Source organism: Lissotriton vulgaris, chromosome 11, assembly GCF_964263255.1.
Source record: "Lissotriton vulgaris chromosome 11, aLisVul1.2, whole genome shotgun sequence".
Lineage (NCBI taxonomy): Eukaryota > Metazoa > Chordata > Amphibia > Caudata > Salamandridae > Lissotriton > Lissotriton vulgaris.
Genome location: NC_141699.1, coordinates 103,851,065 through 103,864,529, shown reverse-complemented (window position 1 = coordinate 103,864,529; position 13,465 = coordinate 103,851,065). Strand labels below are relative to the sequence as shown.

General features: G+C 46.3%; 1 protein-coding gene across 2 annotated transcripts in view; it reads left to right on the top strand.

Annotated features, from left to right (window-relative positions):
* Positions 1-2,223: 2,223 nt before the first annotated feature.
* UPB1 (beta-ureidopropionase 1) overlaps positions 2,224-13,465 on the top strand; it is an 88,732-nt gene continuing 77,490 nt past the window's right edge. The window contains exon 1 of one of the 2 annotated variants that reach the window (XM_086942796.1): positions 2,224-2,423. In XM_086942796.1, the coding sequence (XP_086798922.1) occupies positions 2,323-2,423 (101 nt within the window). In that variant the 5' untranslated portion in view covers positions 2,224-2,322. The remainder of the gene's footprint in view (positions 2,424-13,465) is intronic. The other variant, XM_086942797.1, reaches the window with a different exon arrangement.

The following is a 13,465-nucleotide window of genomic DNA, read 5'->3' as shown; positions in this document are numbered from 1 at the left end:
ACCTTGGTGTTTATTTCTCCCTGACCCAGTACCTGGGTCTTTACAGTCTTTGTGTGAATATATTATCTGATGTGTCAGACCCCTGCTCATTCTCTGATGCAAAGCATGTGCCTCCCGTTCTATGATGGATGTACTCCTGGACGTTTACTTTCTGTGTGTCTGTGTATTCCCTGTACATATATCCATGTGCTTCTCCCAGTGTAGGCATATCCCCACTCCTATGTGCCATTGTCCATTTGTTCTCTGATAACGTATAAGTGTATCCCTGTGTCAGGTGCCAATGTTGTTAACTCCATGTCTGTTATCGTAGTCCCTGTGTTAGTGTACCCCCTGATCCTGATATAAGTATATTATTGCACCTCTGTTGCTGTACTGACAATGCTACTATGTGTCGGTGTCCAATGTTATGTCTTTGTCAGATTATTAGTATATTATTTGCCTCAGTGGGGCTTTATTGACAAAACGGGTGTGTGTTGGTGTCCAGTGTTGTGTGTCTCTACCCCAGTGTATGTGTCTCCCTGTCCTAAATTCAGATTATTGTAGTTTCATTGTATTTCGCTGGTTTTCCTCGTTGTAAATTACCCATCATGAATGATCCTTGTCCTGTTGTCGTTGTAGACAATGCCTCAGTGTCTGTACTGTATTCTCTTTCCTAACGTAAGCATTATTTGTTTATGTTGTTTTTTTTCTTGTCTTTCTCAGTGTATTCCATCAACCAAATCTTGCCTCCCAGCTCCACCAACATTTCGCTCAACAAATGCTATTTTCACTGTTCCAGTATTAGTGTCTGTGTGTATCCTAGTTACTATAAAATATCAGTTTTTTCATGTGAATAAGGTGTTGTTTATGTAGATAGTTGTTTCTGTTGGAACAATGAAGTTTGTGTGTGTCTACCTCCTATCCCAGGGGGTGAGGTACTTGGCTGCATTGTGGCTAAACTGTCTGCCCAGCGTACATTTCATGGTCACTCTACCACTCCCAATTACTGTAACTGATATCCATGTTTGCTCAGAAATGTGAAGTGATAATGATGTATTCCCCTCCTCTTACCACCCAACCCCGCTTCCCCTTGCAGTGTAGCTTGCTCAGTTGTTTGCTGAAGGTGTTTCTGCCAGGTTGTGAGTCTCTTACTTGAGGGCATAAGAGCGGCTGGAACATTCAAGCAAAAAAAGTAGTAGGCAAAATTCACCAATTCTACCTGCTGGATCGCAGTGTGCTGGCACTGCAATTTACCTGCAGCTCTTTAAATAAAAAAACATAAAGTGATAGAGCGCTCCAGTCCAGTCCAGTCCTGTGAAATTGTCCCAAGATTAGCATTTGCTAACATCAGATTAAGAACTTGTATTTGCAATGCAATTGGTCTCGCATTACGCAAGTTTGAGCTCTTGGGATTCTAAATGACAATACTTTTTATTTATGTTTTCGGTTTTTTAAACCTAAATAAAGGGCATTGTCGTTTACTATTGTAATGCAGTAGGGTTCACATTTGCGAGAGTTTAAAGTATTGGCATTGTAAATGACAATGTCTTTTACTTATCTGTTTTTATAACCAACACATACATAAACGGCGTTGTCATTTACAATACCAATAGCACAAACTCTTACAAATGCGAGACCTATTGCATTGCAAATGCTTGTTTAAAGCAGCAGAGGCCTAAGTAACTGTCCTCTAAACAGGCACAAAGTGCCATCCTCTTCGAAAAGGTTTTGTAGGCGCACACCAGCAGCTAATGTCCCTCATTGCAGTTCATTGTGTACCCACACATGTAGGTTCTGAACTGGACCAACCAAGCACACACCATTTTTAACAGGTCAACTGGAACCCCTGCAAAAGCTTCCCTCCCAACTAGGTCCTGCTTTCTACCAGGACTTTCCCTTATTCTCCCTTACTCTCTCTCTCTCTTCCAGATTCTGTTCTCTGACTCTCACTCTCTTTCTCTCCCTCTTTCGCCCCCTCTGTCTCGCTCCCCCTAGTTTTCAGTCTCTTCCTCCTGCGCCAAGGTATCAACTTTCTCTTTAGACCTCCTTCTGCTCCTGGCCTCTCAATTTCAGTGCCTGTTGCAAGGCCCGTCCTCTAACTATCCAGGAACTTTCCCTTCTCTCCAAATCCCTCCCTCAACAACAACCCCCCCCCCCCCCTCCCTCAACAACCCTCCCCTCACTCTTCCTAGCCCTTCCCCCTCCCCTTCTCTTTTTCTGACCCTTGTCCCCGTTTCTCTCTCTCTTCCCCGGGCTCGCCTCTCTCTAGCCCTCCCGTGCCTCCGCCCCTGCCCTCGGCTCTCACTCTCGGTTGTAGGCTCTGGACCCCCGGAGCGCCCCGCCATGGCTGCAGAGCTGGAGTCGGTGGAACGGGCCCTGGAGAAGCACCTTCCGGAGCGCGAGCTGCGGGAGGTGAAGAGAGTCCTGTATGGGACGGGGAGCAGGTGAGAGCCGGCCGCCTGGAGTGCAGTCCGGGGAGCAGGTGACAAACTTGGTTGTGGTGGGGGTCACAGCGAGCTGGGGAGGGGACTGGGGCATCTGCTCCCTATAGCTCCCATGCCCTGCTTACAACTTCAGAATTGGATAGTTATGACTTTTTATATAGCGTGAACTCGAGGCGAAGGTATTGGAGCGCTTTGCACGAGCACCAGATACGCACATATTCATTTTTATAGGCACGGTGTAAAAAGTGATTTGCCCAGAATCACAGGATGTTGAACCGACACCGAGATTCGAGCCTGGTCCCCCAATTCAAAAGTCAGCAGAGTAGGCAGCTCTGGCATTACACCACACCCGGTCCCCCAGTATTGCAACCATGACTATTTACGCACAAAGCTGTAATAGTAAAGGCACAACCAACTACACGTCCCAGAATGCAATCTGCCCATGACCACAAAGCCTGCAGTAGCTGAAGGTTTAACACATAATATGAGTCGAGGATGCTTGGCAACTATTTATACAAGAGCAACAGTTGATGGACAGAATGCAGAACAATGCCATACATTCACCCCAGTACAGAGATCTGGGCCTAAATCCATCGCTCACCATGCCATTCCAGTTTGAACCCAGCCATATGCAAATCAGTCTTGACCCTGCACAAAATGGGAACCGCCAAGCCAGGTCCTCCCTGGACTGGAAACAAGCATCCTAGCATCTGTTTCAGGTTTTCACCCCTCTTCGCCCAAGATAGTTTGATTCCAGTGGCATGGAGAGACGGGACTCACCCGTCTGGGCATACCCGTCCCACTCAGGGTGGCAAATTTAAAAACAAGCATTTACAATGCAATGGTCTCGGCATTGTTAAAGTTAGAGCTATTGGCATTGCTTCTGACATTATTTTTCTATGTTTTTGTTTTTAAAAAGAATGCGCTTGCATGTCTGATGTCTGTGCTGCTGTCTAAACATAGGAATGTGTACTGGAGGATGTACAGCGAGTATACGCTAGGTACGACTGGCTCACTTTTGTGCCATAGTGCGAAGCTGAACACAATGCAGAACATGAATTATTAAGAGGACCAAGAGGCCTTTATGTGGGATCACACCACTTCCACAAATGTATACTAGAATCATGAAATGGGTTTCCGAAGAGTGACATGGATGGTCACCTCCTCTGCTGTAAAATATAGGCATGTGCAGTGCTAAACCCCTGTCCCACTGGCTGTGTGCGCAATCAGACACACACACATTATGTGTAGAGACAGGGTAGTGCAAAATCAGAGACAAACTTGTAATGCAGGCATGGTGTAATACAGCACCTAGAGCTTGTAAGTATATCAGCAGTGTGCACCCATGTGAACCACCAACTGTATGAAACTCAGTGCTGCTCTTAGCCCGGGCAGACCCGCCTGCACACGGCAGCGCAGCCTCTGCGTGGACCGCCGAGCACTCTCGCTCGGGAGCCCTGGGGCGGAGGAAGGCGTGCTGAGGATGGCCTCGGACGAGCTCCCACGAGCGGGCACGCCCTTCTCGCGGGGCGTGGCCGGCCGGGCGTGTCCACTTATATGCATGCAGAACAACGACATCTCAAGCTTTTGGTAACCCAGGTGTTGGTCACTACTGGAAAGATGTTTTCTGTGACTCTGCTAACACCAAAACTCTCCATTGATGTGCTGGGTTGGAGAAATTTCTACAACATATCTACATCTTATATGCATGCAGAACAACGACATTTCAAGCTTTTGGTAACCCAGGTGTTGGTCACTACTGGAAAGATGTTTTCTGTGAATCTGCTAACACCAAAACTCTCCATTCATGTGCTGGGTTGGAGAAATTTCTACAACAGCGTTGTAGAATATTATCCTGCATTCAATCAGTCACAGGAGTGGACCTACCGCCGCCAGACTCTGCCAACACAGTCTACAGGGCCCCGGGTAATTTATTTATATAGCGCTTACCACCCCTGACGAGGCGTCAAAGCACTTTTTGGTGAGTAGCATGCTACTCCGGAACCCAAAAAGTATTAGTGGTGGTTTAGTATAGTTACACCTGTTTTGGAAGGCAATTTAGTATTAACCCCTTCCACGCTGATGACGAGCTGGGCTCGTCATGGCGCAGCCTCCTCGCACGCTGATGACGAGCCCAGCTCGTCACGTAACATGCGTTTTAGAAAATCTCAGCGTAGGAGCGGAATTCCGCTAGCGCGCATGAGGTTAAAGAAGCAGCTGCAAATATGTATGTTCCTGTTTTTTTTTTTATTCCTAGAGCCTGAGTGCACAGATTGGGTCTGAGCAATGCATGGTGGGTTTTCCCTCATTTGCATTGGGGCTATGACAATGCAAAAGAAGTATTGCCTTTGCTCATGAAACACATTCTGGGGCACCCACCAAAGGCTCCTGCACTGAGTACTCCCAGGAAGTGATCCAGTAAGTCCATCCTCCAGTTATCCCTTGAGAAGGTGAAAAGAGGCTCGCACAGACAGCAGTCACCCAGGAGGGTGCATTGCCTTACCTCCTCTGGAGGTAGTCATGGATTGCCATTGTAGACACACAAAATAGTGCAACAACTGTTGCACTACCTAGATCTGTTCAGCGCCCTGAAGGCTGCCCATGAGAAGGGTCCAGAATGCTCCCACCTGGGTAGATGCTTTGTAAGCTGTGGCCCAATAGTTGTGGAGGGCCAGTGGGACAGAAAGAAGTGAGTGAGCTGCTGCTAAATGTTGGCGTGGTGTGTGCAGCACATACAATTAATTACTGAGATAGTGCATTCACAGTTGAAATGTGTGGGCTTGATTGGTGCCTGCAAGCTCTGTGGGTACACACTGCTGTAAATTGTTCAGTGCCCTGTGTTTCTATCTTAATCCATCCTGTGGTGTTCTAGAATGCACTGAGTAATAATGTACTCTCTTGCAACCTCTGAAATGTTTAACCAGTTCCGTGCTCGTGTCGGCCGTTGGCCGATACGAGCACTACCTCCCTGGTGCAGTGCACGACCGTTGGCTGATGCAGCCACCCCACCGAATAGAACGCACGGACAGCGGCGGATTTTGCACTGCGGTAAACATGTTAATATGTTCCCTCATCCTTGTTTAATAAAGGTGGGCGAGCCACTGAAGCCTCGAGCCTGAGACTTAGATCTGGCTGACGTCAAGGTCCTCTTGCACCCATGAAGTGAGGACTCATGTGCCTCCTGCGTGCCACTCACGTTCTAACTTTATGAACCAAGAATTAAAGACAAAGCATTGACCTTTCATGTAAAACAGAAGAGGCAAATAGACACCCACCTAGTGGACACATTTCTCAATGTGAACCAGAAAACCTAGAATCAGTCCTGGTTTCCCAGGGTGAACAAAGTGTTTGGTCCTAGACAAATATTTTATTTCATCATGCCTGAGTTCAGGATCTGCGCTGTACAAAAACCTCTTGTATTTGATTTATTAACCTATAAACTTGCTCCATGTATTATAAGATTGTAGGTCATATATAGGTGCATGTCTCGTCAGGGGTCATAGGTGCTATAGAAATGTAATTACAATACAATGCCTGACCGCATGCTTGTCTATCATTTCACCAAATGGCATTTCCCTATGAGTTGGGAGGCCTAAAGTTTTCTAAGTTTATGTTTAAAAATAGTGATACAATCTGATGTTCTAAGGTGAAGTGCTTCCGAATGTTAAAGAAAGACACTTTTTGGGATTTTAGAAAGACTTTATCATATTTCAACGTGAAATGTGTTGCACAATTTACAAGTCAACGGCAGCAAGCATCGGGATGGGCTTTCATGGTGCTGACCCAAGCAACTGTTTTATGCGCCTGCTGTCCGTAAAGGGAATTCATATTTCCTGATATTTTTCTAGGTTACTGCTTTATAGACAACACATGGCAGAAACAGGAAGAGACAATTCTTACTCAGTGTTTCAGAGGTGTACTATCTGGAGAAAAAAGCAATAACTCTGAGAAATATTGGGAGAAATAAATTCGCTTTACACCCCGAAGGCACATAAAAGAATTGCTTAGCTCTACCCTGCGCCAGAAAAGCCCATAATGCAAAGTCCCAGGCATGTTCATGGCTCGGATCTCAGGGGCATTTAGAGTCAAGTCAGACCCCTGGCTCAACTTTTTAGAGCCAATCCGGCCCTTACCTCGCTCTGCTAATTTGCTGGCTCTCCCGCTTAGTACTTAATTTGAATCGGTGGTGCCGTTATTTTTCCTGATCATGAGTGCCCGAGAGAGCGAGAAGGGAAAACAAACAAATCGGAAAGAAGGAAAAAGAGACGGAACCCAGTCACAAGGGGAGGATAAGAAGGAAACTGCAAAGATAAGATAAAAGGACAGGGTGCGCTTGGTAGTGGATTAAAAATGTGTGAGGTGGTTTCCAGACAACGCAGTCTTGGTATTCGGCGCGCTGACGTGTAATGGCACCGGCCGCGGGATTGTAAACGGAGCTTCGGGCAGCAGCACTCACTATTTTACACATTAGGCACTTTTCCACCTGTTTTATTCATTAGTAAATCTAGCGTGTGCATTCCTCAGACAGCACCCACCTGTGGGTGACTGGAGTTTGTTTTGACTCTTGTTCTATTCACAATTGTAAAGTCATTCAGAATCACTAATGTTCTGCTGCTTCCGTCAACTGTTATTGTATCAGTCACAGCTCCCGCTTTCCGCTTTGATTTTCCACCGTGATATCTTTAGCAGGTTGTATTTGGTCGCCTGATTCATAGAGCTCTGTCCCAAGCCCAGGCAGGCTGCCATGGCGGGCGCGGGATGAGACACCGGCAGGAGAGGAATAAAACTGCGCAGCCCCGACGGGCAGCTCAGAGAGGGAGAGCGCCGCCGGCCCTGAGACACCGCCGACAGACAGCACCTACTTCCGGTTTGGCCGGCAATGCTTCCGGGTCGCCGCAGGCAGCGCGGCGGCCCGCCCTGCACGGGGAAGGGAGGCAGCTTCCCAGGAGGACAGCACCTGGCCGCGAGCGCGTTCTCGTGCGCGTGGCCTTAACAAATCGCCGCGCGTGGCCAGTGCTGTCCTCCTGGGAAGCTGAGTCGCTAACAATAAGGTCTCTGGCGAGAGCGAGCTTCGCTCGCTTCTAGCCGAGACCTAAAAAGGACCTGTTCACTCCTACTGATCACTATACATTATACTGCCACCACTGCACTCATGCTGCTTAGCTCCTGATAAAGACAAAAGCCTTTCACCACTATGAGGGCAGTACTTTAGGTGCCCCTCCTGGTTCAATGAGACTGCAATCCGTGAGTCAGGTCTATGTCATAGGCTACATGCATGATCTGTGTTTCCTATGACAACAAAAGTCAGCATTAGGGATTCAGACATCAACACAGTTGGGCACTCACAGTATGTGTGCAAGTCAGTTACCATACAGAGGCTTTTTCCATCCCAGCTACAAGAAAGAAGAAAACTTTACTGTTAGAGATGCGAAAGATACGATTTTTCTGGACCCTATTCTGGTTGTTCAGCACTGCAGGGCTAATTTCATGGAGGTTAAGTGAAAGTTGAAAGCATTGGACTTTCCCCAGGTTTGTTTTTTGAGATGCAGAGACCTCTTATCTGAGATGCTGCACTATAGGGAGCTGCAGACGCATGGCTACTTTCAGGCTCTATTGAAGAGGACTCTGGTGGGAGTCTTATAATATGGCTTTATAAATCCTTATTGGACACGAGTGGTGTGTCCCAACTGCAGCTAAAGGACAAAAGGGAAACAGACTTAGTCGAACCAATCTGTGAGAAGGGCTTGAAGAAAATCTTAGAGAACCCAAAGAAAGTCTCTTGGAACGCTAAACTTCAGCAAATCCAATATTATTAATCACTCAGAGCTTACCTTTCCCGGCACACTTTTAGTAAATTACAGGTATACTGACTGATTAATTGCTCTGCTGCCTTGTAGACGCAGGGAGTTTCCTCCACATGACCTGGGACTGCCCTTTTATCACACAGTTCAAGAACAGGGTTGGGTAATACATTGAGAAGATGGCAGAGAGGAGGCACTATATGATGCTTGATGCCTGTATTCAGTGTCTGCCCTCACTCCACCCCCAAATCGGGCAAGTCAGGGACAAGATCTACAGATTTAATGCTAATTGTAGGTAAAATATCCACAACGATGCAATTGAAATCCACTATTAGTCCGCATATTAGACAATGGAAGTCATCAGAAGTGAAATGTCGGATAGTAAAAGTACAGAGCCACACAGAGAAGAGGCCAGGGGCCTACAAAAACACCTTATCACGAGAGAATGAGGGGAATTGTCCCTGTCCTTCTACCAAAAAATAAAAGATGATGGAAAACACCCATAGAGTGGGTGTAGATATTTGTATTACTTCTATTTTAATTTCCATGAGGGATGTGCGGAAGTATATCCCAGGTTTCATATCATGCGCCTGAGCCATCCCTTGATCTTTGTTCCTGCTGATGGGACACCTTACCTATGCACAACTTCATTAACATCACAAGGCTAGTATGTAATAACTTGATTAGGATGGTTGTTGTGATCTTGTGAACAGATGAACTCAGCTCATTTACTCTGTTACGGCTCTTTGGATAAGCCATGCTGTATGTATTGCTGTTATTGCACTTCAATTATGTATTTTGTATTACAAAGAAATGCAAATATAAAATGGTTTCTAAAATGTCAGTTGATGGTTCGATTTCTGAAGTGAGGCCACACTTTGCTCTTATACTGCAAATATAAGAAATTGTCTTCTCCCTGTCTTCCACATTATAATCAGAGCCACACAAGAGTGAACCTCGCCCAAGAGACAGGGAATTTCAGTTTTCTCATACCTACAAAAGTGAATCCTAGAAGAAACGCACACAAATAGGAAACTAGGCGGGCATGAAAGGAGTTAGACACAAACATATGAAAAAGCACACATATAAACACATAATTCAGCATGAGCACAAACAGGCACTCTGGATACAAGCATGCATACAAACACACCCATTAGGGGGGACTCAAAATATACTCAGGACGGAGCACTGCAAAGGGTACAGCCGCCCGGCGGGCTCTCCAAAGGATTCCCAGAGTGGTAATTGTGAGTGAAAAGGCGTCATTGTCCCTTTAAGAGCCGGGCCTGAAAGGAATGCACTAGTTCAAGTGGCCCAAATTAATTTGATCGCGACATTATGATGCACTTGGAAAAGATGAAAGCCGAGGCAGGCCGTCTCCTCCAAGATCTCTCTAATTATAGATAATATATCCTATTTCAAAGCAATTAGCCCAATCAGGCGGAGCGAGGCACTTTGCTGCCAGGGAGTAACAATGCCTCACGGTTATTTAAGCTTCAAGATGTCAGGCAGACTCTGGGCTGCGCCCAAGAAGGACTTGGCTGGCCTGGGAAGAGCCCGGCGCTGGCAGTGCCACCCCTCGCAGACAGCGCTGCAGACGGACGAGAGCGCCTCAGAAACCCACTTGTCAGGATTCAAGGGGGGTAAACCAGGATGAACATTCATCACATACCGCAGGGCGTATCGTCCCAAGTTTACAGCTTGCTGTACTCGCTGGCTCTCCCGTCTCATGAAGACTTATCCCTGCAGTCTGTCATTAGCTCTATTGTTGGCGATGACAACGTTTATAAGCCCAGGCAGGCTGCCATGGCGGGCGCGGGATGAGACACCGGCAGGAGAGGAATAAAACTGCGCAGCCCCGACGGGCAGCTCAGAGAGGGAAAGCGCCGCCGGCCCCGAGACACCGCCGACAGACAGCACCTACTTCCGGTTTGGCCGGCAATGCTTCCGGGTCGCCGCAGGCAGCGCGGCGGCCCGCCCTGCATGGGGAAGGGAGGCAGCTTCCCAGGAGGACAGCACCTGGCCGCGAGCGCGTTCTCGTGCGCGTGGCCTTAACAAATCGCCGCGCGCGGCCAGTGCTGTCCTCCTGGGAGGCTGAGTCGCTAACAATAAGGTCTCTGGCGAGAGCGAGCTTCGCTCGCTTCTAGCCGAGACCTAACAACAGTTGATGGGCAGAATGCAGCACAAGGTCATACATTCCCCCCAGTACAGAGATCTGGGCCTAAATCCATCGTTTTTTTTGCTCACCATCCCATTCCAGTTTGAACCCAGCCATATGCAAATCAGTCTTCACCCTGTGCCTCATGGGAACAGTCCAGCCCGAACTGCCAAGCCAAATCTTCCTGGTCATTTACCAAATACGCCACATCCTCTTGTCCCTCTCTCTACTGCTTAAAGACCGCACCCAGTCTATATTCATTTTCATCTGTCATGACAACACACCTAATATATGTGTTGAATATTTCCAAATTATCACTTTATAAGTTGCGACTTGCATAAATGCTTCCTTATTCATTCATTCCCATCTGGACCTCTCGTTCTTCTTGAGCCGCACATGCATAGTGTTGTCTTTTTATTAAAGTGGGATACAAATGAGCACAGAATTTGACAAATGCCCAAAATGGTCCTTGTTCTAGAGACAGACTCATCCTTTTCTGCTGTAAGCACTCTTACTTTGCTCTCCACCCTCTTTCCTGACCAAAGATGTCCCAGATAATCAACACTTTCTACGGATATCAGGCATGTCTCGCTTTTTAGTGTCCTTCTATAGGCCTTCAGGATGCTCAGCACTAATATTAACAATGTGTTTTGTTACTACATACTTGCCCTAGACATAGGACTATTGCCTGGGACATTAGATACCCGCCCCATGGTTACTAGAGAGTGCAAGTCTCCTTGAAAGACTGCAGACCCTGATGATAGTCTGAACAGCAATCTTCCAAATTGATGACCTCCCTCTGGACTCTCAAAGGAAGTGAGGTGATATAATTATTTGCAGAGCAATATTTTATGGTACGCCGAGGACATGTCTAAAGGCAGGACATACGGAAGCACCCTTCAGCTGGCACTTGCATCTCAAATATATATTAGACATTGGGAGGTGATTCAACTAGATGCTGGAATCAAGGTTATGCAAACACATACGTATCCTCATCATACCATTTGGTATGCATGCCAAGGTTACCCGTGCCAACTTAATTCCCCCAACAGTACCTTGCTTAGGCAACTTAGAAAGTTCTTCTCTAAGTTACCTTCTTTATCCCACAGACTCCCAGGCTCATTGTGTACAAAGGACGTGACACTTTTTTTTGCATTTTATCCTTTGACAAAAACTTTGTTTTGGTTTTCTTGAGAAACTTCAGTGAATCTTCCCACCTGGCTTTGCATACCTTCTTGCCTCCTTGATGCACAGAACTTGGTCAGGCTGATTTGGGTCTAATATGAGGTTTATTGCTTTTGCTCTCCCCTGACCATGAGAAACATCCCATTACTCTCAACTCTTTTCAGCCCTAAATTACAATAAAGAGCACAATTGACCTCCCTAATTCTCACCTCTTTGCTTCTCATTTTCTTCATTGCTGTTCCTTAAAACATTTCCACCTCTCTTTCCGCTAACAGCGTCTTTGTACACAAGAGTAAAGGGACCGTTCCTGTTGCACTTTTTTTTGTAGATGATTTTTATTGATTTTAACAAGAAAACATCATTGACATTTGCATGAGAAGTCAATCCAACACTGACATTGCTAAATAACAATAATCGGAGTGGCATGGCGGGTTGCAGGGAAGAAAGACTCAGCTAGGATACATTAAAGTCCACCTTGTTGGTCAGTTCGCCGCTTCACTTTGCAGTGCAGTTCAAATATAGTTTGTCAAATGAAATCAGAATAACCAAGGGGAAACCACCATTGCCGTTCCTGTTGCACTTGATAAAAAGCTGGGCAATTCTGCACATTCCTCCCTGAAACTTACTTCTGTCCTTAATCTGATGTTCACTTTTGTCATACTGTGCTTCCTTGTTCCATACCACTACTTATGACGTCCACAGTACAAACATCCCCCAAAGTTCACTCTTTTGTTTTGTCTTTTTTTTTTTGTCCTCATAACCACCATATAGACAAGTATTTGCAATGCAATAGGTCTCGCCCTTGTGAGAGTTTGAGCTATTGGCATTGTAAATGACAATGCCTTTTATTTATGTTTTGAAAACCAAAACATAAATAAAAGGTATTGTTATTTAGATAGTCAATAGCTCAAAGTTGCGTAAATGTGAGACCAATTGCATTGCAAATGCTTTTTTTCTGCAAATGGTGCGTAATTATGTGGATTGTAATGGTATTGTTTGGGGGAAATTTTCATACTGTGAAATTCCAGAAATTATGCAAATGAGGCCAGCCTGGTTCAAATTTCACCCAAGGAGCCTAGACAAGTGCTGGTTGAGGGACCATATAATCTGTGGGCATGTATGGAGTGCCAGGTAATGCCGTCGTTTTGCCAACTAAACTTCATTTAACGTGTATAGTTTCCAACAAACACACATAATGAAGAATACATTTTTTATTCAGGTTAAGTTTGAATCGAACTTACCTCATTCAATGCAGCGGTATTCCCTGTAGTGGTAATATTAATGTAGTGTCAACTATGTAGCGCTGCATGGATGTGGGAGCTTCTCAATAGTAATGGCACAACACCAAAGTGACAAGAAGTGCTGCTGTTTTTACTAAGCTCTGTACAAGAACAGTCAGACTCAATGCAACTAGTTTGCCATCTTCTCTCTGAGACTAGAGCCTCAGAGAGGAAATGGCAAAGGGTGTGCAGCTGTCTAAAGTGACATGTACTGTCGCGATTAAAGCCTGTAAGGAGGGCCTGTCCCCGAACCAGAGCGGGCAGACACCAGGCTGACTCTCCCGCGCGGAGCCTCTCGCCCACTCTCTCGGCTTCTCGCACTTTGAGGAGAGGCACAGAGGCTGCTATTTGTAAATTATTTTGAATTGTCATATTAAACAGCCAGGGTGCCATAATAGGAGAGCTGGTGCTGTTGTGAGACCTGACACAGCCGTCATCCATGGATCAGCACACAGAATAATGAAAAGCAAGGTGGGCTCGCGCAGCCTGCAGCGGCGGGGTGATGGAGGGAACCAAGTCCTGCAGTTTTGAAGTCGGCAGCTCTGCACATTAGCCTGCGTCTCTTTTACGATGCTGCGTGTCCTGGTGCTGCAAGTCAGGATTTAGTGTGCACTGGCCGAG